Source organism: Pteropus medius, unplaced genomic scaffold (assembly GCF_902729225.1).
Source record: "Pteropus medius unplaced genomic scaffold, Ma_sr-lr_union100, whole genome shotgun sequence".
NCBI classification, from domain to species: Eukaryota; Metazoa; Chordata; class Mammalia; order Chiroptera; family Pteropodidae; genus Pteropus; species Pteropus medius.
The window spans coordinates 9720214-9746624 of NW_024350325.1; the positions used below are offsets into that span (position 1 = coordinate 9720214).

Here is a 26411-nt window from a genome sequence, read left to right on the forward strand (position 1 = left end):
TCACTTAATATGTACCATTGCAGTTGTCATACTGCCCATTCACAGCAGGCTTTCAATAAACAGCCGCTTTTATAAAAAGTAGCACCACATTACAAGCACCAACTTGCCTCAGAAGTTTAGAACCATCCACCCAGCCCCCATAGAGGGCTTCTCGGCCCCTTATAGCCCCTGCTATAGTCAGTGGTAGCCAGAAAGTCTTCAGCCCCTCAGGCAGAAGCCCTAACCTTTCTCACTGGGCAATATCTAGCTGTGACCCCTCCCTCTGCTGTGTGGACCAGGGATGGAGATGGGTAAACAGTGAGCCCAGAAGGGAAGAGGGAAGGCAGGAAGAGCCTCAGTCATGGAGAGGGGTGGGCAGCAGTGGGGGCAGAGCCTGGACAAACTCCATGCCTGTCCCACAGGGTGCTCTGCTCTCCATTTGCTCCTGAAAGCTGTTGGCCTGTGTGCCACAATGCCACCCCTGCTCTGGGACCAAGTATGACTCTACATCTGCTGGGAGATTAGGCAGAACCTGCTTTCTCTGTTGCATTCTCCAGCCCAGGAAGCAAATGGTTAGACTCAACAGTCCTGCTCAGAGCAAAAATGACCTAAATGGTTCCTGGCCTCTTTGTCCACCTTGCTGCCCCCTGGACCTCACTACATCCCTGAAGATGCCTGTTGGTTGGGTCTTGCCATGCCAAATATGAGAGCATTGTGCATCCCCAGGCTGAAGAGTGACCGTGATTAACAAGTGATGGAGCCACATCTCCACAGTGTCTTACAGTGGAGCTCTCATGTGGCCAATGAACCTTTTCTAAATGGGCTTCAGTCTCAATGACTTACAAGTAGGGGAGAACATAGTTAAAACAAACATTCGCCTGGGCATGCAAATGTCTCTAATCTGCTTTAGAAGGAAGCAGGTCAACAATATCTCTAATTCACATCTACTTATTGAGAACATTATATAATGCTGTTTAGTTTTATTTTTTTTAATATTTCTTGATGTCTGTATTTGGCATTTTTAAATTATCTGCTGCCTTCTAAAAATATTTTAAGTAAACAGATATTTCAGGATAGTTGTCTTACGACATCAGAAAGCATATAGGGAAGGGTGGAGAGAAGGAACTGGAGACCAAATGTTGAGCTTCCTGGAAGCCAAAGCAGAAAAAGAAGCCCAGTGTTCATTGTTTGATTGAAGGGGGGAAAAAAGAGTCCAGATCTGAAAACTCAAACATTTCTGGGTGCTAAAACTCATGTTCCTTTTATAAGAATCATTCAAGATAACAATGAATGGTCTTCCACTATGGCTTTTTGGAAGATGTAGAAATGTTTTTCGTGGAGCTGTGGCTAAAGTCAGGGATGACTGATGATTTTAATAGCTATAACCATTAATGTCTTTAGGCCAGGGATGCTGTCCTATTTGCTCTGGAACAATGTTTTAATGCCAATGATTGCTATTTGTCAAAGAATTTAGAAGTGGAAATAAATTAGAAATGTCATAAATAAAACCCTATAGTAGTAACAGGATGGGAGCACCTACTTGGGTCAACCCATGAGGTGCCCTCTCTTTCTGTCATTTGTCCATGTTCTTGTTCTCATAGGGTCCCTCAAACCCGAGCCAACTTCTTCTGCATCCTTAGGGGCTCAATGCTCTCCTCTCCCCACTCTGCCAACGCCCTGTATGTCATTCTGTGAGTTTGGTGGCCCGTGCTTTGAGATGTCTCTTAACTGAAACTAGATAGAGCTTTAAAATTGCATACACCATGTTATCTTCCATAGCAATGGCTTCCACTTATTAAGCATATATCTGCATCTCTTATGGTCCAGACATTGTTTATATATAATCTATAATACTCGAAAGCTAAGAATTATTTTTACCATTACGTATGTATCACAACTTTGGCCTCTGAGGCCAGTTTTGCATTTACATCCTATCTCTTCCAGACATTATCTCCATGACCCTGAGCAAATTACTTTCCCTCTCTATGCCTCAGTTTCTTTAACCATCAAACAGGGGTAATACAAATAAGTATCTTGTGGGACTGCTGAATCAGCCAGGCCTCACTCAGAGAGATTTATGAAGAATCTAGCATAAGGACCACACACAATCGTGGGAGCGGGCAGAGACAGCTGTGTCTCTGGCGTTAGACCTGAGATCTCCCCAGATCAGCTAGGCCAACAATCAGGAGAAAACACTGATGGCAAGTTGAGATCAAGAAAATTCTGGAACCCACAAGGACAAAGTGGAACCCGGGTTTGTCTGTCACCACCTCAACTTATGTGATGTAGTGACCTGAAGAAAAACCGGCACCTTTTTTCATGGGCCTAAAACACACCTGCCCAAGGCCAGGAGAAACTGAAAATGGAGCTCCTGGGAGAGATGAAGTTGCTGCAGGCCCAGGGACAGCCTCATGCCCAAGGGCGAGCCAGCAGATGAGCAACAGCATGTGCAAGCTGCCACAGTGCCTGAGACCCTGCTTCAACCTTCAGAGCATGAAAATTGGCTGCTCCTTCTTTTCTAGCTCACATCCCAAGCATATTTCTGTTGTGACTAAGCTTAAACAGAATCATATGGAGAAAGGAATTCAGGGAAACAGTGCCAGTGTAGCTGAGATGACACAATGTAAAGCCACATGGTTATGGGATGGAGCGAGTAAAATATAGGGGAAGGATATTTTTTCTGGTTTTATTGAGATATAATTGACATATAGCACTGTATAAGATTAAGGCGTACAGCCTAATGACTTGACTTACATATATTGTGAAATGATCACCACAGTAAGTTTAGTTAACACCCATCATCTCATATAGTTATCAAAAAAAGAAAAAAACAATTGTTTTTTTTTCCTTGTGATGAGAACTCAAGGAAATGGCGAGATTTCCTTTTTTTGTGGCTGAATAACATTCCACTGTATATATAGACCACAACTTCTTTATTCATTCATCTGTTGATGGACATTTAGGTTGTTTCCATGTTTTGGCTATTGCAAATGATGCTGCCATGTACATGGAAGTACAGATACCCCTTCAACATAGTGTTTTCGTTTCTTTCGGACATAAACCTACAAATCGAGTTGATGGATCATATGGTAGTTTTGCTATTAATTTTTTTAAAGAAACTTCATATTCTTTTTCATGATGGCTCTACCAATTTATATTCCCACCAACAGTGTTCAAGGGTTCCCTTTTCTCTACATCTTCACCAGCATTTGTTATCTCTTATCTTTTTGATGATAACCATTCTAACAGGCATGAGGTAATATCACATCATGGTTTTGATTTGCATTTCCCTAGTGGTTAGCAATATTGAGCACCTTTCATGTTCCACTTGGCCATTTGTATATCTTCTTTAGAAAAATGTGTATTCAGGGCCTTTGTCCATTTTTAATTGGATTATTTGGTTGTTTTGTTAGGGTTTTTGTTTTGTTTTTGTTTTCTGTTATTGAGCTGTATGAGTTCTTTATATATTTTAGATATTAACCCCTTATCAGATATATGATTTGCAAATATTTTCCCCTTCCATAGGTTCTCTTTTGATTTCGTTATTCATTTCTTTTGCTGTGCAGAAGCTTTTTAGTTTGATGTAGTCTCTCTTGTTTGTTGGCTTTGTCTCTGGTGTCAAATCTAAAAATAATCATTGCTAAGACCCATGTCAAGGAGATTTTTCCTGTTTTCTTCTAGGATTTTTATTGCTTCAAGTCTTATATTTAAGTCTTTAATCCATTTTGAGTTAATTTTTTGTGAGTGGTATAAGTAGAGGTTATAATTTCATTCTTTTAAAATGTGAATATTCAATTTTCCCACACCATTTATTGAAGTGACTGTCTTTTCTCCATTGAGAACTCTTGGCTTCCTTGTCAAATGACCAGATATGCATGTATTTATGTCTTGGCTCTCAAGTTTGTTCTTTTGGTCTGTGTGTCTGTTTTTATTTCAAAACCATATAGCTCGAAATTAGAAAATGTGATGCCTGCTACTTTGTTCTTTCTCCAGATTGCTTTGGCTATTTGGGGTCTTTTGTAGTTCCATACAAATTTTAGGATTGTTTGTTCTATTTCTATGAAAAATGCTATTGGAACTTTGGTAGGGATTGCATTGAATTTGTAGATTGGTTTGGGCAGTATGGACATTTTAACAATTTTAATTCTTCTACTCCGATAGCATGGAATACCTTTCCATTTATTTGTGTCTTCTATTTCTTTCAGTGTACAGATATTTCACCTCCTTGGTTAAATTCATCCCTAGGTATTTTATTATTTTTGATGCAATTATAAATGAGATTATTTTCTTAATTTCTCTTTCTCATAGTTTGTTATTAGTGTATAGAAATGCAACAGATTTTTATACATTGACTTTTGTATCCTATAACTTTACCAAATTTATTAATTCTAATTTTTTTTTTAGTGGAGTCTTTAGAGTTTTCTATGTATAATATGTTATTTGCAAATAGTGACTGTTTTACGTTTTAATTTTTGATTTGGATAACTTTTATTTCTTTATTTCTTTTTGATTTGGATAACTTTTATTTCTTTTATTTCTTTTTCTTATCCAATTACTTTGCTAGTGGCAAGGGTGGGCTTCTTTGGCTTGTTCCTAATACTAGAGAAAAAGCTTTTGGCTTTTTGCCATTAAATACAATGTTAGCTGTTGGCTTGTCATTTCTGGCCTTTATGTTGTTGAGGTATGTTCCCTCTATATTCACCTTATTGAAAGTTTTTGTCATAAATGGATGCTGAATTCTGTCAAATGCATTTTTTGCATGTATTGAAATAACCATATGATTTTTATTCTTCATTATGTTAATGAAGTGGTGTATCACACTGATTAATGTTGAACCAAACTTGCATTCTTGGAATAAATTCCACATAAACATAGTATATGATCCTTTTGATGTTTGTTTAATTCAGTTTGCTAATATTTCGTTGAGGATTTTTCCATCTGTGTTCATCAGGGATATTGACCTGTAATTTTTTTCTTGTGTTTTCTTTGTCTGGTTTTGGTATCATATTAATGCTGGCCTGGCAAAATGAGTTTAGAAGTATTCCCTCCTCTTCTGTTTTTTGGAATAGTTTAAAAAGGATTGGAATTAATTCTTCCTTAAATGTTTGGTAGAAATCACCAGTGAAGCTACCTAGTTCTGTACTTCGTTTGCTGGGAAGTTTTTGATTACTAATTCAATCTTATTAGTAATTGATCTGTTCAGATTTTCTATTGTATGTTTCTAAGAATTTATCCATTCCTTCTTGGTTGTTCAACTTGTTGTCATATAATTTTTCATAGTAGTTTCCTATGATCTTTTATGTTTCTGCGGTATCAGTTGTAACAGCTCTTTCATTTCTGATTTCATTTATTTGAGTCCCCTTTTTTTCTTGGTAGGTCTCACTAAAGGTTGTCAATTTTATCTTTAAAAAACTCTTTTCCATTGATCATTTCTATTATCTTTTTAGTCTATCATTTATTTCTGATCTGATCTTAGTTATTTCCTTTCTTTTGCTAATTTTGGGCTTCATTTTTTCTTGGTTTTCTACTTCCTTGAGGTGTAAAGTGAGGTTGTTTATTTGTGATCTTCCTTATTTTTTGATATAAGCATTTATCACTATGAACTTTTCTCCAAGAATTGCTTTTGCTCCATCTCATAAGTTTTGGTATTTTGTATTTCCATTTTTATTTGTGTCAAAGTTATTTTTACTTCTTTTTTTATTTCTTCTTGGACCAATTGGTTTTTCAGTAGCATGTTATTTAACCCATTTCCCATTTGGAGGAAAAAACAAAAAACAAAACGTGTAGCTCACTGTCAGCATTAATTTTAATAAACATGCTGTTTGAGGCTGAAACAAATCTGACTGGTTTTCAACGTGAAAATAAAATATAAAAACTGTTCTTGGAGTTATTTCTAAACAGAACTTGTCTCTAATCCTAATGTAATAGAAATGTATATATAAATCAAATTCATCAAGTGAATCTTCAGCTGACAACTGAGAACAATGTTAACATAACCTGTAGGAATGCTATGTTTTCTAGGATTTGAAATTTTCAGCAATCGAGAATGGAAATATCACTACTAAGAACAGAATGCTATAAATAGAATGATGTCATTTGTTTCCAAAGACTATCAATATACTAGATAGTCTAAATGTGAAAATAATAATAAAAGCAAAGTATTTCAAAAGGCAAACTTTGGCCATAAGGTTAGGACTGTAATCCACTAGTTATCTCGGAGTAAACACTTTCAGCCACAAGTGCTGCCAGCGAGTATTCTTGGGGCAAACTGGAAATGGGTTAATCTCTACATGTTTGTGAATCATTTAGTTTTCTTCTTGAAACTGAGTTCTAGCTTTATACCATTGTGGTTGGAATAGATGGTTGCTATGATTTCAATCTTCTTAAATTTATTAAGATTTTGTTTTGTGGTCTAACCTATGATCTGTGCTAGAGAATGTTTCGTGCGTGCTTGACAATATGTGTACAATTTTGAAAATTCCAAAATGTGCATCATTTTAGTCTGATCCCAAGGTATTGCTTATCTGAAATAGCTGTTGTAAGAAATTACAAATGAATTTTCTCCCTTGGACCTCAAAAGAGAATGATATCTTCCTAAAATTGAGAAGCAAAGAAAATACCAAAAACTGCAAGGCTGAAATCACATCCAAATCATTAGGCTATTGGCTACCCATTCATTTCCTACAAATTTCCAGGAAATTGGGTTTCACAGTTTTACCTGTCACTTAGCTTTCATATGAATAAGATTTTTTTCAATGTTCTCCATTTCTGATTCAAAAGACATTCAAATGCCATAAATGAGAAATGTACTTTTAGTTGTTTGAGAGAAAGCCTAAACGTTGAACCATTTAAGCAATCGTCTGAGGTATAATGGTTAAGATGCCCTTCTGGTAATGCTCAGCACCGGTCATCTCCACATTGTGGCCAAATAAGAGATTCTCTTCCCAGTCACACAGGTATAGCTGAAGCACCATGTTAGAATAACCAATCCTGCCTCCCAGATGTAGTCGATGTAGCTAGACTGTCTTTGCACTGATATCATTTTGGCATTGGGGAACCGGCATTGAATGAGAAAGAAAAGTTAGTCTCCCTCTAGATGACTGAAGCTTTAACAGGGAAAGCTTAGGAGTGGTCAGCAGCTGAGTTTTCCACCACGTAGAGAAAACCACCCTGCTATGAGAGAGAAGAATATTTCTGTGCACAAGAAAAAGCCAGAGAAAGAAGGGGCCTTATTACATGTGAATCCTTAGCTCTGCTTATTCCTGTGTTTCATTGTACTTCTGCAGTTGTGTCTCCTCAATATTCTTATATTAAATCTCTCTTTTTAATAGTGTGAGATGAGTTTCTTGTCTTAACAATCAAAAGAGTGATACGTTCAGTCTTACAGGACAAAATTCTATTTTGATCGCCACCTTTTAAAAGGCCAGAGAAAGGATTTGTGAAAAGAGTAGAAGAAACAGTAAATAAGAACAAGGAGGAAGTTTCTAGGGCTTGGGCATGCCATGTTGTAGGGCCTTGGAAGCCAGTACATGAAAGTGCTTTCCAAGATCTCCTTAACTCTAATGAATTTGATAATTGAGTTATGAGCAGTTTAGCACCTCTCTTTCCTGAGTCTACCTCTCTCTTCAGTTGCCCAGCTGCTGTGTGATCACTTCTTTAACACCAGATTCACATGGGACATTTCAAGTAGCTGGGCCTTCCAGGCTCAACTGCCTCCTCTCTTCCATGAACCCAAGAATGCCTGATTATCAGAGGACTTCAGAGGCACTGAAGCTTTGAGAGCTTCAGAATCCAATGAGATAACGTGTAACTATCTTAAGAGAAACAAAAACATACAGAGCTAATGAAGCAGTGATGAAAGTTAACCACCATCGGGGAGAAGGTTGTATAAATCCATTAGTAGAGAGGAATTAGATAATAGTTTGACTTAAATCCAGGAAGATGGACCATGTGAACAACCCCTTTAAATTCTGAAATCCGTGCTATAGCAACCACCAAAGAGGGTCCTACTTGTCCCTCCTTGTTGGACACTTCTTAGCCAAAATAGCTGTCCACGTATAACCTCAGTCATCTAGAAAAACAACCCCAAATTGTTTGGAATAACATAGTTATCTCTTTAGTGGATATTTATATTTTAATCTGAGAAAAAAAATTAAAATTAAGTATAGGAATAATAAACAAAACCTATAATACTAAAATTTTTGTGTTAGGTTCAGAAATAGTTTGTTCATGTTTGGTATTTTAAGAATTTGTTGTGTTTTAGAGAATTTGGTCTATTGGAACAAAAGATCAACCTGTGATTCCACTTTAAAATGTAGTTTAGAATTGATTTATATTTGCAGTTTTAAGTTGAGGAATAGAAAGTTAAAGTTTTAGTAAATTTATAACATTGAAACATTTAAGAGGATTCAATATTTGCCATGTTTATATGTTTAATTCATTAGATTTACAAGAGTTATTTAAGTACTTTAAAAGGTTTTGTTTATTAATCATACCACTGAACAACTTAAAACTAAAATCAATATATTAAATGTATAAATAAAATTTAAGATGTGAAAGGAAATTAAGCCAAAGGAGCCCTTTTAAAAATAAATGTTAATTGTTAACATTTGTTAGATTAGTTAGGCAAGTAATAAGATTTGAGAGTCAAACTTAAATCAGTAAGTTTAATAAAAAAGTTGGTCTAGAAATTGGTACTTTAATTAAATATTAGTTTTTCAAAAGTAGCTTTTGGATATTTTTCTGTGCACAAAAGCAGATCAGAAAACCTACATTGATACTCTAAAATTTTAACTGAGTAACTAATGGAAGGTTAGCTTAATTCCAGCTAGAACTAGTCCAAGTACAGCCAGGTCTGGTGCCTAAGACAGAAGGCCCAAGGACCCAGCTACTGAACTGGATGAGTTCAGGACCAGTGGAACAATTTGGGGGGCTCACTCTCAGTGTTGTTCGAGAGAAGTCCTTTTTACTCAGGGCTCTCCCAGATCCCATGGACATGAGGATCTGGCCCATCCCTCAATGGTCTTCTGCAACTCCTGCGTGAGCCCAACCCAAAGTAGTGACCCCAGACTCATATTCATCCTCTAGCCCTGATACCACAACAGGTTAAAGTGATAATTTTTCAGGCAAATGGCCAACTGAACACATGTCAGGTTGTTGCCAAATCTGAAAATGCAAGCCTGGAATGACTCACCCATTACAACATATGAAGATACATTGCATTCTATCTTATCTTCAGTGAAAATGCTTACTTAATTGACATATTCATCACGCACCTATCAAGTCGTCCTGTCTTTAGGTCCTTCTGTTTCTGCATCTGTGTCTTGAATAGTAAGCACTACAAGGACAAGATTTTTAAAAATGTAATATTTTTACTTTCTTGTCAATTACCCAAGAAAGCCCACACACAATTCTGGCCAGGAGAGCACCTAAGGACATAATAAGTAGCAGTAGTGAGGTCTTGACACATTCTTGGCATGCTGACTAACCCACAAACTTTGAGGTGCTGTCCTAAATTCTGTTTGCTAAGTAGAGGCATTGTTAGAACAAGACTACACTCAACAGTCAGCATTTTCCCCAGCGAGGCTGATTTATGAAGATTAGATCCATCTTTGCTCTTTAGAATCTAGTGGCAGTGACGTGCATGTAGATTTTATTCAGCCTGGGTTTTTGTTCTGTGAGGCAGTTAGTTGATCTCTTCTGATGTAAGCAGCCTCATTTCTGGCACAAGCATTACAAATATATCCAATAATTTTCTGTTTTAAGTGAGTTAGCAGATAATACTGCAAGAGGAAACTTATGTAAGCCATAGAAATGATTGGAACTAATGAGAATTCAAAGCTAAAAAACAAGTTTTGTTATTAAAACAGATTTGCAGATAAGAACAAAGTGAAAATTTATTGAGAGAGGAACATGGGACTGGAAATTCATTCTTCAGAATTTCCATTATCCATGTCATTTTCCAGATGAAGGTTAATTGAGAGGGCAAGTTCAGTGTACTTTAGCCAGAATAATTGTATAAAATGGGGAAAAGTGAATGCTAATCTGATTAACACAGTGAGGGGAAGACAGAGAAAAGAATATTCCTGTGTGCTAGCTCTGCCTCTCCCACTAGCTTCCTCATTCCGGATTATACAAGGCACTCTTTTGAGTCTCGGTTTTCAGTTTCTCAGAATCACAGATATTTGGAATTGGAAGGTTGCAAGAGTTTACTTCACAGAGAGTAGGAAAGAGGGTTTTTAAATTTTGAAGAGTACATAGTTATGAAATAATATACTATCTAGTCATTTAAAGTATCATTTTCAGTAGCAATAAAAATAGGTACTCAGGAGAAATAAAGCCTAGGCATAAGGGCAAATCAGGAAGTTGGCCTAAAACAGCTGTCCCTGTCTTGGCTGCCCGTCAGTATCACCTGGGAAGCTTTTCCACTGATGCCTGGGACCCATCCCAGAGATTGTTTCAATTGCTCTGGATTGGGCTATTTTTCAAAGCTTCCCAGGTGTTTCTTATGTGCAGCCAGGATTGCAAACTATTGGCCTACATACTATACTAATTATCTCATTTCTGCTCTCAGCATGATTTCATGACAGCCTCAGTCTTGAGGACTCTGTCAATGTCTGTTCTGGCAAATACATGTATTCACTAATCCTGATGACAGTATGGGGGCTGAAGTTGAGGACAGCAGGAAGGAATGTGATGACTGGCAGTAGTCTGGCAGTTATGTAACTTTGGCCAAATCCACTGGAAGGTTTTGAAGATGTTTCGTAGACCTGACTCATGTTAGGTATGGTTCCTTTTCTGACATAGGCAACTAGCTCAGCCTTGTAATAGCGCTGCCTTTGAGTTTTGATAATCCACTTTAATTTATTTATGTCAGACAATGGTGATGGCGCCCACTTATCCCTGAATTAGTGGTTGGAGTACACCTGAAAAACAAGTAACTCACACTTGAAATTGAGAGGTGCTCCAACAATTTTCCTCTTTGAAGCATGCTGGGTAGCCCAGTTCAGCAGAATCAGAACTCCACCCACCCGCACTTCCATATAAGAGGACTGGGGGCAGGGACATCAGGTCGATAGATTATCTTTGGGAAAACACATCCCTTCGGCTCCCTACAAGGTCGAGGGTCCCCAGACCATACACCTTTCCTGCTCTCATGAACTAGAGAACTAGTGATTGTCTTGTCTTTATCATTCTGAGCTGCTAAAACCAAGACGATGCATCAGGCCCGGTGTTGCCAGGGCCCTGAGGAAGGGGCCAGAGGGAGATGGCAAAGCTGAAAGGGAGGTGGGGCAGAGTTGCATGCACAGTGCTTATACCTAGGTTAGGGGGTGGTAAAATTGGAAAATTGGTTTAAAAGTCTGCATAAAAAGCAATTGACAGGAGTCAAAAGACTGTAGACCATATCTGGCCTGCTGCCTATTTTTATAAATAAAGTTTTCTTGGATCACACACACAGAGTAGTTGAACTCCTAGATCAGCCACCTCTTCCTTATCTTATCAGAAGACTGAAGCTTATTCTCTAGAAAGGTGGGTGACCTAGACGTGAGGATGTGAAGCATAGTCAAGGGTGGGAGTGCTACACTGAACCTAGGAAGGAGTGCAATTCTGTATCCTCAGCAGTATTCCCACCAGCCCAACACTCTCCACGACTGGCTTCAAAAATATGGGCTGCCTTGTTTCTAACACCTGCCCAGGACTGATGGACTGAGGGATACTGGGGGGAACTGAGGCTAGTGACTATCACACCAGACAGTGCAGATATAGAACACTTCTGTCACTGCAGGAAGTTCTATTTAACAGTGCTGCTCTAAGAAATGAGACTCAGGTAAGAGCAGAACCTTTTTTTCCCCATTATAAGCTTTGTAAAACTACTTTGTTTTTAAAACTGTTTACTTATCAGTTTATAAAAATAAAAAGTTATTTAAAAAATGATAGGGAGGCATTCTCATAGAATTTTGACACCTGAATTTATGTAAGGACATTAAGTTTCCATAATACAAAAGGTTAGCAGTAGTTCTCAAGTGGGGACATTTTTTTTCACCCCTCTCATGCCTGGGAACATCTGGAGACATTTTTGGTTGTCATGATATGGGGGGAACGGAGGGGTGCTACTGGCATCTAGTGGGCAGAGGGCAGGGATGCTGCTAAACATCCTACAATGCACAGCAGAGAACTACCCAGCCCAAAATGTCAATTGTGCCAAGGTACAATTAAATTAAATCTCTAAGATTCCAATCAGGCTCCTAAATTGTGTGTGTGTGTGTGTTTAAATGAATAATCTTGTGACCTGCAATATGGTAATCGGCTAAAGTTCAGTGCCACAGGCTAGCATTATACCCTCTGGGCACTAGAAAACTGAAAGGAAGAATGGAAGGAATTATCTGTATAATTCAAACCAAAAATATCCTTTCTCTTGATTATTGCTCAAATAAAAGAAAATGAGATTTTTTTAATTATTACTTTTTTATTGAGATGTAATTGACATATCATTGTATAAATCACAGGTTGGCAACATGTTGGTTTGATAACATGTTGCATATATTGCAGTATGACAACTATAGTAGCATTAGCAAACACCTTTATCATGTCACATAATTATTTCTTTTTTGTGTTGAGAACAGTTAATACCTTCTCTCTTAGCAACTTGGAAATTTCTAATAAGCATCGTTGATTATAATCACTTTGTTGTGCATCTAAGCTCCAAAACTTATTTATCTACTAGTTACAAGTTTGTACCCTTATTGTTATTGCATTGCTATTTCCTTCTTCAGATCTTTTAATAATTGTTTACTATTTTCAGGTGTCCCAAAATTGGGTTCATGTATGTTTACAATTATTATATTCTCCTGATGAATGGACCTCTTTATTATTATATAATTTTCTTTATTTCTCATTACAGTTTTGACTTAACATCTATTTTATCTGATATAACTACCCCTGCTCTCTTTGCTTTTCTTTTGCTTTAAATATCTTTTTTCATCCATTCACATTCAGCCTGTGAATATCCTTAATGCTTCAGTTAGTCTCTTGTAGGCAACATATAGATGGATCATGTCTTATCCATTCAATCAGTCTGTGTCTTTTAATTGGAAAATTTAGCCCATTTACATTTAAAGTAATTGTTGATAGCTGAGGACTTAACTATCTCCACCTTGCTAATTGCTTTCTGATTTTTTTAGTTCTTTAGTTTCTTTTTTCTTTTCTTGATGTTTTTCTTTGTAGTTGATAATTTTTTGTAGTGGTTTGCTTTGGTTTTTTTCTCTTTATCATTCGTGAAGCTATTATAGGTTTTTACTCTGTGGTTACCTAGAGGCTTTCATAATACATCTTATAACCATCTATTTTAAGCTAAAAACAATTTAATTTCAGCTGCATATGAAAGTTCTACCCATTTATCTGCCTGCCCCCACAATTTATGCTGATATCCCAAATTATCTTTTTATATTGTGTCATTAACATAATATTACAGCTAATTATTTCCCACACTTGTCTCTTGACCTATATGCTAAATTTCAAAATGATTTACACACCACAATTGCAGTATTCGGGTATTTTGAATTTGACTATTTATTCACCTTTACCAGTGAATTTTAAACTTTAATAGGTTTTAATGTTACTAATTAACATCTTTTTGTTTCAACTTGAAGAACTTCGTTCAAGCATTTCTTGTAGGGCAGGCCTAGTGGTGATAAATTCCATCAGTTTCTGTCTGGATATCTCTTATTTCTGAATGGCAGCTTTGCTGGGTAGAATATTCTTGGATTAGTTGGTTTTTTTTTTTTCTTTGAATATATCTTCCCATTTTCTCCTGGCCTGCAAGGTTTCTGCTGAGAAATCTGCGGAAAGCCGTATCAGGATTTCCTTATATATGTGATGACTCTTTTCTCTCTTGCTGCTCTCAAGATCCTCTCTTTATCTTTGATTTTGAGATATTGATTATGATGTATCTCAGTTAAGATTTCTTTGGGTTGAAGCTGTTTGGGGATTTTTGAGCTTCCTTTCCTGGATGGTCATATCTCTCCCCAGATTTGGGAAGTTTTCAACCATTATTTCCTTAAATTAGATTTATGTTTCTCCTTCTTTTCTCTTCCTGAGACTCCCTAAATGAAGATACTGTTTCTTTTAAACATGTCTTACAGTAGGCTTACCTCTTTTTCATTCTAATTTCGAAAGTGGAATTCTTGCTTAAGTCATTGCTAATTATTTGTCAGCTATTTCTAATCTCTTTGTTGTATTATAGGAAGGAATATTTCTCTTTTGAAAGGCCTTAAATCAGTGATAATCAACTTCCTGTGGTCTTTTGTTAATATAAACATCAATGCAGTCTACTCCTGTGTTTTACAGCCAATGGGTATTTCATAAATCATACTGAAAAATAAATATTCCGAGAAAAAATGCAGAACTTATACAAGATAGTATCAATCTCACTGGTAAAGGTAAATATATAGTAAATTTTAGAATAACCTAATGTTGTAAAGGATCTGAGTTAATCACTTATAAAGTTGGATGGAGGTTAAAAGATAAAAGTAGTAAAAAGAATTATAGCTACCATAATTTGTTAATAAATACACAAGATAAAAAGATGTAAATTTTGACATCGAAAACAAAAAACACGAGGAAGTGTAAAAATGTAGATTGTTAAAAATATAAGTTGTTTTTTGTAAGCCTCATCATCCCCCAAAGCAAAAATCTATAGCATATACACAAAAGAGAAAGAAAGGAATCTGAGAATACCATTGTCAACCAAAGGTTATCTTCATCAATTGAATGCCAACAAGAATCCCTAGTTTGGGGTACGGTAAAGGAGGAGAGCTAAATTGTGAAACAGCATGCCTTTAGAGCTCAATAGTGATATAGGTCAATTATGATACGGCACAACTGTGGAACAGCATGGCTGTTAGGCAGCCAGGCGAGGCAGCCCAGGTGTTACTGCTCCACTCTGCTCCAGTGTTACAGCTCCTGCCCGGGAAATGCAGCCTTCAATGGAAACCGAAGGCATGCTCCACCAAGACAGAGGTGAAGCTGGCTTACATAGATAAGAGTGCCTGTCTCCATTCCTTGATTGGCCTGTTTAAATGAGGACTCTAAATCCTCACAAAAAGCACTAAAATAAGTGTCCTCATTGGTCAGAATGGAGCCACTGATTGGTCCGTGAAGATGGAAATGAGGATATAGCTGCACGGCCTTGACTGGCTGGGTCGGGTCTTCAGTCTACTAACTGATTTACAAGCCTAGGAGTTCCTTTATAAGGGTTGGCTCAGACGTCAGAAGGCAAGCAACTCAGTGCATTTTTTTCCTGAAGTGCAGAGAGCAATGACTACTAGACTCCATTTATAAATTTGAGCCCAATTAGCCACCGCGAGTCCTTCTTAACAGGCACATTCATTCTTGGGGTCAACACCCCTATAGGATATTGTCAAGTCACAGGAAGAAAGCAAGAGAAGAAGGAACAAAGGAATTATTTTTAAAAAGCCAGAAAACAATTCACAGAATGGCAGTACGTAGTTACCTATCAATAAGTACTCTAAATGTAAATGGAATAAGTTTTCCAATCCAAAGATATAGAGTGGCTAAATGGATTTTAAAAAAAAAAAAAAGGATGCACATATATGCTGCCTACAAGATACTTTGAATGTAAGGACACACACAGACTGAAAGTGAAGAGATGGAAAAATAAATGTCATGCAAATACAAACTAAAAGAAAGCTGGAGTATCTATACTTAGACAAATTGACTAAGAAAAAGACTAATAAGAGACAAAAAAAAAGGGTCATTTTTTAATGGTGAAGGGGTCAATACAACAGAGAATATAATATTTAAAAATAGTTATACACCCACATAGGCGCATCTAAATTTATAAAACAAATATCAACAGACCTAAAGAGAGAACCATACAACAATACAATATTAAATGAGGAGTTTAATACTCCACTTTTACCAATGGAGAGATCATCCAAATAGAAAATCAATAAGGAACTATTGACTTTAAGTGACAAGTTAGACCTGAGGACTTAACAGATATATACAAAATATTTCATCTAAATACAACAGAATACACATTCATCTGAAGTGCACGTGGAATATTCTCCAGGATTAATCATATGTTAGGCCATAAAACAGGTTTTAATAAATTTAAGATTGAAATTATATGAAGCATCTTTTCCAACCAAAATGGTATAAAACCAGAAATTGATTCCAAGAAAAAAACTGAAAAATTCACAAGTGTGTGGAGGTTAAACAACACACTACTGAAAAAACAATGGGTCAAAGAAGAAATCAAAAGAGAAATTAAAAAAAAAAACCTTGAGACATGAAAATGGAAATACGACATAACAAAACTTGTAGGATACAGCAAAAGCAGTTCTAAGAGGTAAGGTTACGTCTACCTCAAGAAGCAAGAAAGATCTCAAGTAAACAATCTAACCCTTAACTTTACACCTCAACATACTAGAAAAAGAAGAAGAAATTAAGCCAAAATTTAGTAGAAAGAAATAACAATGATCCAAGCAGAAATAAATGAAATAGAGACAAAAGAGACAAAAAGATCAATGAACATATTCTTTGAAACATACACAAAATTGACAAACGTTTAGGTAGACTCACCAAGAAAAATAGAAGACTCGGATAAACAAAACCAGAAATGAAAAAGAAGACATTAAAATGTTTACCACAGAAATGCAATGGATCATAAGAGACAGCAGTGAACAATCATACACCAACAAATGGGACAATCTAGAAGAAATGGATAAATTCCTAGAAACATACAACTCTGCCAAGATTGAATCATGAAAGAATAGAAAATCTGAACAGACCAATTGTTAGTAAAGAGATTGAATAAGTAATCGAAAACCTCCCAGCAAACAGAAGTCCAGACCAAATGACTTCAGTGGTGAATTCTACCAAACATTTAAGGAAAAATTAATGGCAATCCTTCTTAAACTCTACCAAAAAAATAGAAGACGCGGGAACACTTCCAAACTTATTTTACCAGGCCAACACTACCCTGGTACCAAACACAGACAAGGAAACCACAAGAAAGGAAAACGACAGGTCAATATCCCTGATGAACATAGATGCAAAAATCCTCAACAAAAAAATAGCAATATGAATTCAGCAGTACATGAAAAGGATTATACACCATGATCAAGTAGGATTTATTCCAGGGATACAAGGATAGTTCTTTATTCACAAATCAATCAATGTTATACACCACATTATCAAAATAAACAGTGAAAATCATGTAGTCATCTGAATAGGTACAGGAAAAGCATTTGACAAGATTCAACATTTATTTATGATAAAAAAAAAACTCTCACATCCTGGATATAGAGGAAATGTACACTAACATAATAAAGCCCATATATGACAAGCCCACAGCTAACATAATATTTAATGGTGACAAGCTGAAATCTCTTTTTTTTTTAAGATCAGAAAAACACAAGGATTTGGACTCTAACTACTTTCACTCAACATAGTATTACAAGCCCTAGCTAGAGCCATTAGGCAAAGAAAAGAAAAAGAAAAAGAAAAAGAAAAAGAAAAGAAAAGAGAGGAGAGGAGAAGAGAAGAGAAAGGCATCTAATTTAAAAGAAGTAAAACATCAGTATTTTCAGATAACATAATTATATAATGAAAATCCTAAAGTCTCCACCAAAAAAAGTTACAATAAATAAAAATAAATTCAGTAAAGTTGAAGGATGCAATATCAATATACAAAAATCTGTTGTGTGCCTATACACTAAACGAACTATCAGAGAAATTAAGAAAACAATCTCATTTATAACTGCATCAAAAGAATAAAAAATACCCAGGAATAAATTTAACCAACGAGGTGAAAGACCAGTATACTATAAACTATGAGAAAAAAAATAACGAAGATATAAATGACTGGAAAGGTATTCCATGCTCATGGACTGAAAGAATTAATGCTGTTAAAATGTCCATACTACCCAAAGCAATCTACAGATTCAATGCAATCCCTACCAAAATTTTAATGGTATTTTTCACAGAAGTAGAACAAATCATTCTAAAATTTGTATGGGATCATAAAAGACCTTGAATAGCCAAAGACTCTTGAGAAAGAAGAACAAAGCCAGAAGCATCATTTCTCCTGATTTCAAACTATATTACAAGGCTACAGTAATCAAAACAGTATGATATTGGCATAAAAACAGACACAGATCAATAGAACAGAATAGAGAGCCCAGAAATAAACCCAAATTTATATGGTCAATTAATTTACAACAAAGGAGCCAAGACTGTACAATGGAGAACAGACAGTCTCTTCAATAACCATTTAAGGAAAACTGGACAGCCATATGCAAAAGAATGAAATTGGACCACTATCTTACACCATGCACAAAAATTAACTCAAAATGGATTAAAGACTTAAAAGTAAGACCTGAAACCATAAAACTCCTACAAGAAAACACAGTGGTAATTTCCTTGAGATCAGTCTTGGTGATTTTTTGGATTTGACACCAAAAGTATAAGCAACAAAAGGAAAAGAAAACAAGTGTGGCTACATAAAATTTGAAAACTTCTACACAGCAAGGAAAACCATCAGCAATAAAAGATTCACCTACCAAATGGGAGAAAATATTTGCAAATCATATATCTGAAAAGAGGTTAACATCCAAAACATATAAAGAATTTATATAACTTAAAAGCAAAAAAAAAAAAATCTAATTAAAAAATAGGCAGAGAATCTGAATAGACATTTTCCCACAGACATTCAAATGACCAAGAGGTACATGAAATCATGCTCCACATCACTAATCATTAGGGAAAGGCAGATCTATACAATAATGCGATACCACCTCATCTATTAGAATGGCTATTATCAAACAGCCAAGGATATGGAGAAAGCTACCCCTCACGCACTGTTGGTGGGAATTAAATTTGTGCAACCACTATGGAAAACAATGTGGAGGTTTCTCAAAAAATTTAAAATAGGACTACCATATAATCTAACAATTCCACTTCTGGGTGTTTATATAAAGAAAATGACAACACTAACTCAAAAGACATTTGTACCCTTCATATTTATTATGGCATTATTTACAATAGCCAAGACATGGAAGCAACCCAAGTGTCCATCATTGGATGACTGGATAAGGAAAATGTGGTGTGTATATATACAATGTTATTTTATTCAGCCATAAAAAAAAAGAAGGCAATCTTGCCGTTTGCAACAACATGGATGGACCCTGAGTGCATTTTGCTAAGTGAAATAAGTCAAATACCATATGATTTCACTTATATATGGAATAAAAAATCTAATTCATACATATAGAAAGACATATTTGTGGTTTCTGGGAGGTGGAAGAGGTGAAGGTAGCCAAAACGTACAAACTTCTCATTATAAAATAAGAACTGGGGATGTAATGTACAGCATTGGTGACTATAGTTAATAACATGTTGTATATTAAAAGTTGCTAAGAAAGATTAAAAGTCCTCATTATAAGAAAAAAACTTAACTATATAAGGTAAGAGGTTAACTACACTTATTGAGGTGTCATTTCACAATATATACAAATATCAAATCATTATGTTGTACATCTGAAACTAATAAAATGTTATATATCTATTATAATTGAAATTTTTAATTAAAATTTTTAGAAATATTTTTAAAAACAGGCTTTGCCTGTGGGTAGTCTTCTTTGTAGATATATGAAAACCACCCAGAGGACAGTGAAAGAACAAGCAAAATGTGCTGTTCTTTGTAGAACAAAAATCTGATTTCTCATGTGAACCCACTGCCCGATTTCCTTGAGACTGTTCCTAATTTTTATTAGTCCCTGAATTAAAAGATCCATTGCTAGTTCTTTACACAACAGACAACGCCACAGTAGTCAAGGACAGAACAAGAGGAAATGAATGACCTTTCTCAGAAAGAGGAGGAGTGAAGGTGAGAAAGAACTCCCTGACCGTGAATGACCTGTGAGACACCATGAATGACCCATGCTACCCTGCCAAGGGTACTAGGTCAAGGCAGAGTCACCTTCACTAGGGGTTCTATCCATATGCCAGAAAATGAGAGCCTGTTGATACCCATATCCTTGAAAAAGATGCTTTGGCTCACACCTCTTTACTTCATCAGCGGCAAACTGCCTCTGCTTGAGTTGCATGAGAAATTCATGAGTCTATTACTGCATTTCAGGTTTTGTTGGTGGTTTCAGGGACATAACCAGATTTCCTTGGCTGGTTGCCCTAACCAGATTCATTTATGTAATGCTAACTGTTCCTTAGAGAAAGTTCCATAAATAGCAAAGAAGGAAACTACTGGATTCCAGTGAGTCAGCTAGCCTGCACTGCTTCAAAGAGAAAGGAAGCCGCTCCAAAGTACATCGCTGCTGTCACTTGGAGAAGCTCTGGAGGGCAGCCCCTGAGAGCTGAAAGCCAGAGAAGCAGGGAGGCTTCCAGGGGAGGCAGGCACAGGGTGTCATTTCACTCTAGAAAGGTTCACTGAGGAAGAGTTTCCTGAATCGCCTACTCCAATTTATTCTCAGCATTTAGTGTTCCTGGTCAAGTCAGCAAGCAGATGAGAGGCTGGAAAAAGCCACGGTCAGAGTTAGGGCACAGAAAGAAGCTCCGTCTCTTGAATATGCAATTTGTCTTTAGGATAGACAAGACTATTCTCCCTCAGGGCAGAAGTGGAGAATACCACCAGATCTGCTACAGGTGCATCCTGCATCACATTAGCCCTTGGCCCAGAGAGGGAGCTGGGAGTGTGGAGTCTCTGCAGCCACCCTCCTCCAACTCCCCACCCCAAGATTTTGCCCTTATCACCAGCCAGCACTGTGCCAGCTGGAATCCCACCGACCTAGCAGGTCCCCCCATGGTACATAGGCAACCTTCCAGTGAAAAACACTGGTGTTCCCTCTCTTCAAAGCAGCAGAATTTAGGGTCTATTTGAACTCCTGATGTGGTAAAAATAAGACAGAGCACAGGCAATGAAAATCTGCAAAACCACCAAGTATTCCTCCTCCACCAGTTGTTTCTGATTTGGGGGCACATTTAACACTGCTGTGTCTCTGCCAGTGGAAAGACTCAGATGTCCCCTAGCAGTTCATTGCATGAGAACTTTGGCTGTTGGCTTTTTGCTTCTCATGAAGCAATACTCACAGAGGCTTCCTTTTTAAGGCAGATTAAGACTGCACACGTAGTCATCAAGAGCATGCTCCTCAGATAAGATTCAGAAGATGGAAGTCACAGTGTGGCGCACACTTAACCAAGACAGAAAATGACATTGGGGCACCCAAGGATTTGGCCCTTGGGAAAAATAAGACATTTTAACTACTAAGTAGTGTCCTTCCTGGAAGCAGCCTCCAGGACTACCTTTTCTAATGATCCTCGTGACATATTTTCTCTCTTATTTAGCCAAACTCAAATGATTGGTTTGTCTCTCTAACAGCCACCCAACTGTGACACGTCTCAGGCACAACAGGGCCTTCTGAGGCTGCTCCTTACCCCATCCTGAAGGTGTGACTCTTCATTTATACGGACACTCCTGTTATGTGCCAGGCACTGGGCAGGGCATGTGCTAAGAAGGCTCTCCCTTGTGGAGCACAGGGTCTTGCAGAGATCGTTAACCAGAGCAGGACAGAGCAGTAATACCAGAGTCAGAAGGGCTGGATTGGGAGTCGAGGGCACACTGGAGCACAGAGCAGCAAGCCCTGGTGAGAGGATCATGCCCCAGGAGAAACCAGCTCAGCTCACAACCTTTCTTGCCATATTCAGCTAAGTCTCCCATGCACATAAAATCTGGACCTGCTTAAAAAATGTCATTGTCATGCCTTGTGGACTATGATCCTTAGAAGAACAATACCTTACCCAGTTACAACCTGTACTAAAAGCATTCGCATCATGGTCTTTAATTCAGATCATCAGAAATCTTAATTGCTGCTGCTTCTCCTTTAGCCTCTTAAGCCACCCCTAGCAGAACAACTTGGAAACCCCGATATGCTGTACGGAGCCTGAAGAGCAGGAACAGGACCAGCAGATTATAGGGACAAACACACACCTACATACCCCACACACAGAATATACAGACTGGGGATTAAGAGAGGATCAGGAAGGCTGGATAGAGAATCCACAGAAAATTCTGAATACCTGAATCAGTGATCGAGAGGAAACACATGCAAGCAACTGAAAGTATGGCTTATTTGTCCCAAATCTTTAAAAGTGAAAGACCACTATGGTATCTTCTAAATGTTCTTCCTACCACCAGTCTAGCCCTTTCTCCCTCACAAGACCATGCCCCTCCCCATCAATCCTTCTTCTTCAATCCACTGCCCCAAATCTGGCCATGCCACCGTCTTGCTTTCAAGCCTTCAGGTTTTGAAGTGACAGTCCTTCTACTTGCATGTGACTCGGGGTTCATGGTAATGAGACTCCTCTCACTTCTCAGGACTCACCTCCTATTTATGCCTCCAGCCTCTGCTCAGGATGCTTCTGTGCCTGAATGCCCTTCCACACTGCACCTGCTGCCTGCCAGCTGGCAAACACCTCTTCCACTTCCAAGATTTCATCTAAGCATGACTTTCCAAGGCCATCTTTTTCTACCTTTTCCCCAGGCTGCCTCACACCTCTATAAACTCAATCATTCCTTCCTTTGTGCCCCAACATGTGCCATATATTGCTACTCACTTTATCATCATGGCTCACTTTGTTATACTTAAATTTTGTGTTCTTAATCGTTGGGAATTAAGGCCACATCTTATTCAGAATTATCTGTGCCTGTGCCCGACCCTCTGGACCTTTATCACATCAAAGAGCACATAGAAAATGATAATGATAACATTTATGTGGGTGCAAGAGGCTGCTAATGAAAGAGATTAGTATCTCTGCACACCTTTAATAGCCCATTCAAAACTTAAACACGCTAGTTGAGAAGCTCTGCATAAAAGACCCGCAGTTAATATTGGTTGAAAGAATGAGTCAATCATTCTGTTTACAGGATTAAGAGATATCTGGAATTAGAAAAATAAAGATCTTAGAAATCAACGAAAGGAATGGTCATATAGAAAAAACGTAACTAAGACTGAATATGACCCCAGCAGAAGGATAATAAATATGTGGATTTCTTAAGCACTAGACTCCTTTCCAAACTGCTTTTCATGCACTTGGACTCTAATCAAGCCAAACTGCTTGCTGCCTCCTGCAAGTCCCTCACTCACAGGTCAGGCCCTGTGTTGGCCTCTCTCTCCAACCAGGCCACCTACAAGAACAGCTGCCCCTCTCGAATGCTCACCCATAGGGCCACCTCCACCAAGACTCTTGTGCCCCCACTCGGTGGGCGTGGTCTGTCCTCAGCCCTAGTATTGTACCTGTCATCATATTCTCTTGTCTGAGTTATTTCTTTTTGTCTTCTTTTGATGAAATATGTTTCATATGGTTAACGACTGAGTCCTTCTCATTGTCGTTTCCTCGCCTTTACCTGTAACAAGTATTCAATAAACATACATTGAACTGAATTACCCAAGTGGCTGTGGGAAAACCAGGTTCCTGCTGACTGAGGAGGCAGGGGTGTTTCTTGTCTAGGGAAGGGCCGGCGTCTCAGCCTGCTGGGTGCCAGGAAATATCCTTTATAGTAAAGCGCAGTCAGAACCGTTTTTGTAAACAGAGCCAGACCTGCTATCCCCAAATCCATTATTTGATTGAAACTTTGCATTGTAAGGTTGCCCTGTAGGCTTGAGCTCCGAGCCAGACCAAGGGAAGAATCTAAGAGAAGCAGACCTAGGTGGAGGAGAGGTCCCCAGGTCCGTGCAACAGAAACAGGTTCCTACTGAGCTGCAGGGGGAGGTGCGGAGAACTGGAGGACGGGGGTGAGGCATGAAAGGGGTGAGGCATGCTTGTCCATGCCCTGTGGGGCATCCAAGCGATTTAGTCATAGTTGCAAATCCTTTCCTATGCAGTCTCAAAGTCAAAAGATATCGTCAGTGGTTCCTAATAGTAAGTAAATATGTGCTAATCTGATAGGCCCTCACTTATTGAAGATTTACGACCCTGAACCATTGGCCAGCCTTAGGCTGTGTCCTGATGAGCACACGTGTACTGGAGTCAAGTCTCATGCTGATCTGATCTGACATCGTCCTGATAACTTCCATCCTTTCATCAATAATAACTTTTCCAAACAGTGATGCCTTGGTAAAGAGAAGGAACCCTTCAAGCATTCCTTCTACATGTAATGGGTAATTCTTAGCTCCTTTATCGGCCCCTCATTCTTGTGGCTAATTGTTGAGCTCCTTGCATGTGTACTTGAAGAAGTGTCATTCTTATTGTGACAACGGGCTGCATCTCCTCTATGTCCTGATTAGTATCACCCCAAGCTCTGCTACCTCGTCTTTACTTTAGAGTTTGGAGAATAAAATTTCTGGTAATGCCTTATTGCCATGACATTGCTGGCAGTTTCCAGTTATGAAGAAATATGTTTCATGATGTGTGCATCCCCAGGTGACTAACAGGACATGCCCTCTTCTCCCTATAGGCACAAAGGATGCACAGGAAGTTTCCTAAACCCAGCAGAGTTCACCACTCCTCAGAGCAGGAACCTCACTCCACACCTTCCCCAGGTGCCACCACACCAAGCCGTACACCTGGCAGCAGCCAGCAGCCCCTGCTGGACAGTCCACACGTGGGGCCCAGCCCGGTAGGCCTGCCTGCTGGGCACCAGCAGGAATTTGCCAGACAAGCCAGCAGCGCCCCCTGCCTTCGTGGGTCTTTCCAGAGAAGCAAGTCCTTGTTCTGTTTGCCCACAGAAGACCCCTCCCCGGCCTCCTCAGCTGTACCGCAGTGGTTTTCAAACACAAGTGCCCCAGGGCACTGTGCATCAGAGTGGAGGCACACCCACCTCCTCTCCGTTGATGACTTAGACGGGGCCCAGGAGACGGATGTGGACACGGGCCTGCGGCTCTCCTCCTCGGACCTGTCTGTTGTCTCTGCGTACTCTGCACCCAGCAGGTTCTGCAGCGCGTTGGAAACGCCCCTCCCTCCTGGAAGTTGCAGCAACCACTGGTCCAAGCACAACAGTCCCAGAGGAGTGCCGCTGCCTGCTCCCAGCGCGGGGACCTCGGAGACCTCCCACACGTCCCTCCCTTTCTTCACGGAAGGGCCTTCCAGCTACTCGGCCACAGCGGTTGCTGTTCCCCCTGCATCTGGTGCCACCTCACTCACAGAGACACCCCCCGAGCTCCCTGGTGATGTTCCCAATGGCGAGTGGACCGGCAGAGACGTCCCGGCGTCCCCAGCACTGGCTGGGCCTGGAGACGACGACACAGAGGAATTCTACATCTGAACACCCTCTGCTCTGGTTTTTCAGACACACGAGCTCAGGACCCACTGCCCCTCTGGGGTCCCCTCTGCGAACCACCCGTGTTCGCAGCCCAGCTTCCCAGGTCTGCCTGGAACCTAATTGTCTGTTTCACGGGGATCGTTAGCACCTTTGCCATGCCCCCCACTTTTACCTGAGAGGTAGTATACTTATAGGGACTCGGCGGAAAAACACTGGCATTTTTATGCAAATAAATTCTCAACAAACTTGTCATAAAATATATTTTCTGAATACTCACTTCCCTTTGAGATATGGTTGAGTGCACTTACACAATTTAAATCCTTCATACAATTATTTGAAATGAAAAGAAAACCTAGTCAGCCAGAGCTGATTTGGCAGTTTTTCATGCTGTGAGGGAAAAACAAAGCCAAAATGTTGAATGTGGGAAAGATACTAAGTGGCTTGTATGAGAGATTAGTGCACAATAACAAAATATACAACTTACTGGATTCTCCAGATAGATTTGCATTACCAGAGAACAGTGACCCTAAGATTTCCAAATACTGCATATATTGAAAAAAGACAGCTTGATGAGACAGCTGTAAACATATTACAGACTACAGTATTACCTTGCTTTGATACCACACATCTGAAAATCTGGATTTACACTAAAGTGGCTAATATGCTTTATAAGAATTTAGCATGAGTAACAGACTCTTGGTGCATTTAAAATATGATCTAAGTTCCAAAAACTAGATTTGCCTCCACCTTTCAAAAACACATTCACTGTAACAAGTGAAGGGCTACAGAAGACCACTCCACCTGGATTTATTTGGATCACTAAGGAAGAATCGTTCGTTGGAGTTACAGAATAATAGGATTTATACATAGTAGTAGATAGTCTTAGGATTCTTCCATTTAAAAACCACAGTCTAAGGGCTGTATATGTTTAATCTATATGAATGACAGGAGCCACATTTTTACTGCTTTCTCCAGTAAATATGCATTGTCACCCTGCCTTTTTCATTTTTAAATAATTTGAAACATTTTAACTGGCATTTTAATTGTACAGATTAATAAATGCCCCCTTTTCTCCAAATGGGAGGCTTTACACAAAATGCTCCCTCGAACAAACACGGTTGTATTGCTAGCCTTG

General features: G+C 38.6%; 1 protein-coding gene across 1 annotated transcript in view; it reads left to right on the plus strand.

The window, feature by feature from the left end:
• FAM124A (family with sequence similarity 124 member A) overlaps positions 1-25524 on the plus strand; it is a 64103-nt gene extending 38579 nt beyond the window's left edge. Inside the window, exon 4 of the mRNA XM_039839407.1 lies at positions 24473-25524. Within this exon, the coding sequence (XP_039695341.1) occupies positions 24473-25279 (807 nt within the window). The 3' untranslated portion in view covers positions 25280-25524. The remainder of the gene's footprint in view (positions 1-24472) is intronic.
• Positions 25525-26411: the final 887 nt, after the last annotated feature.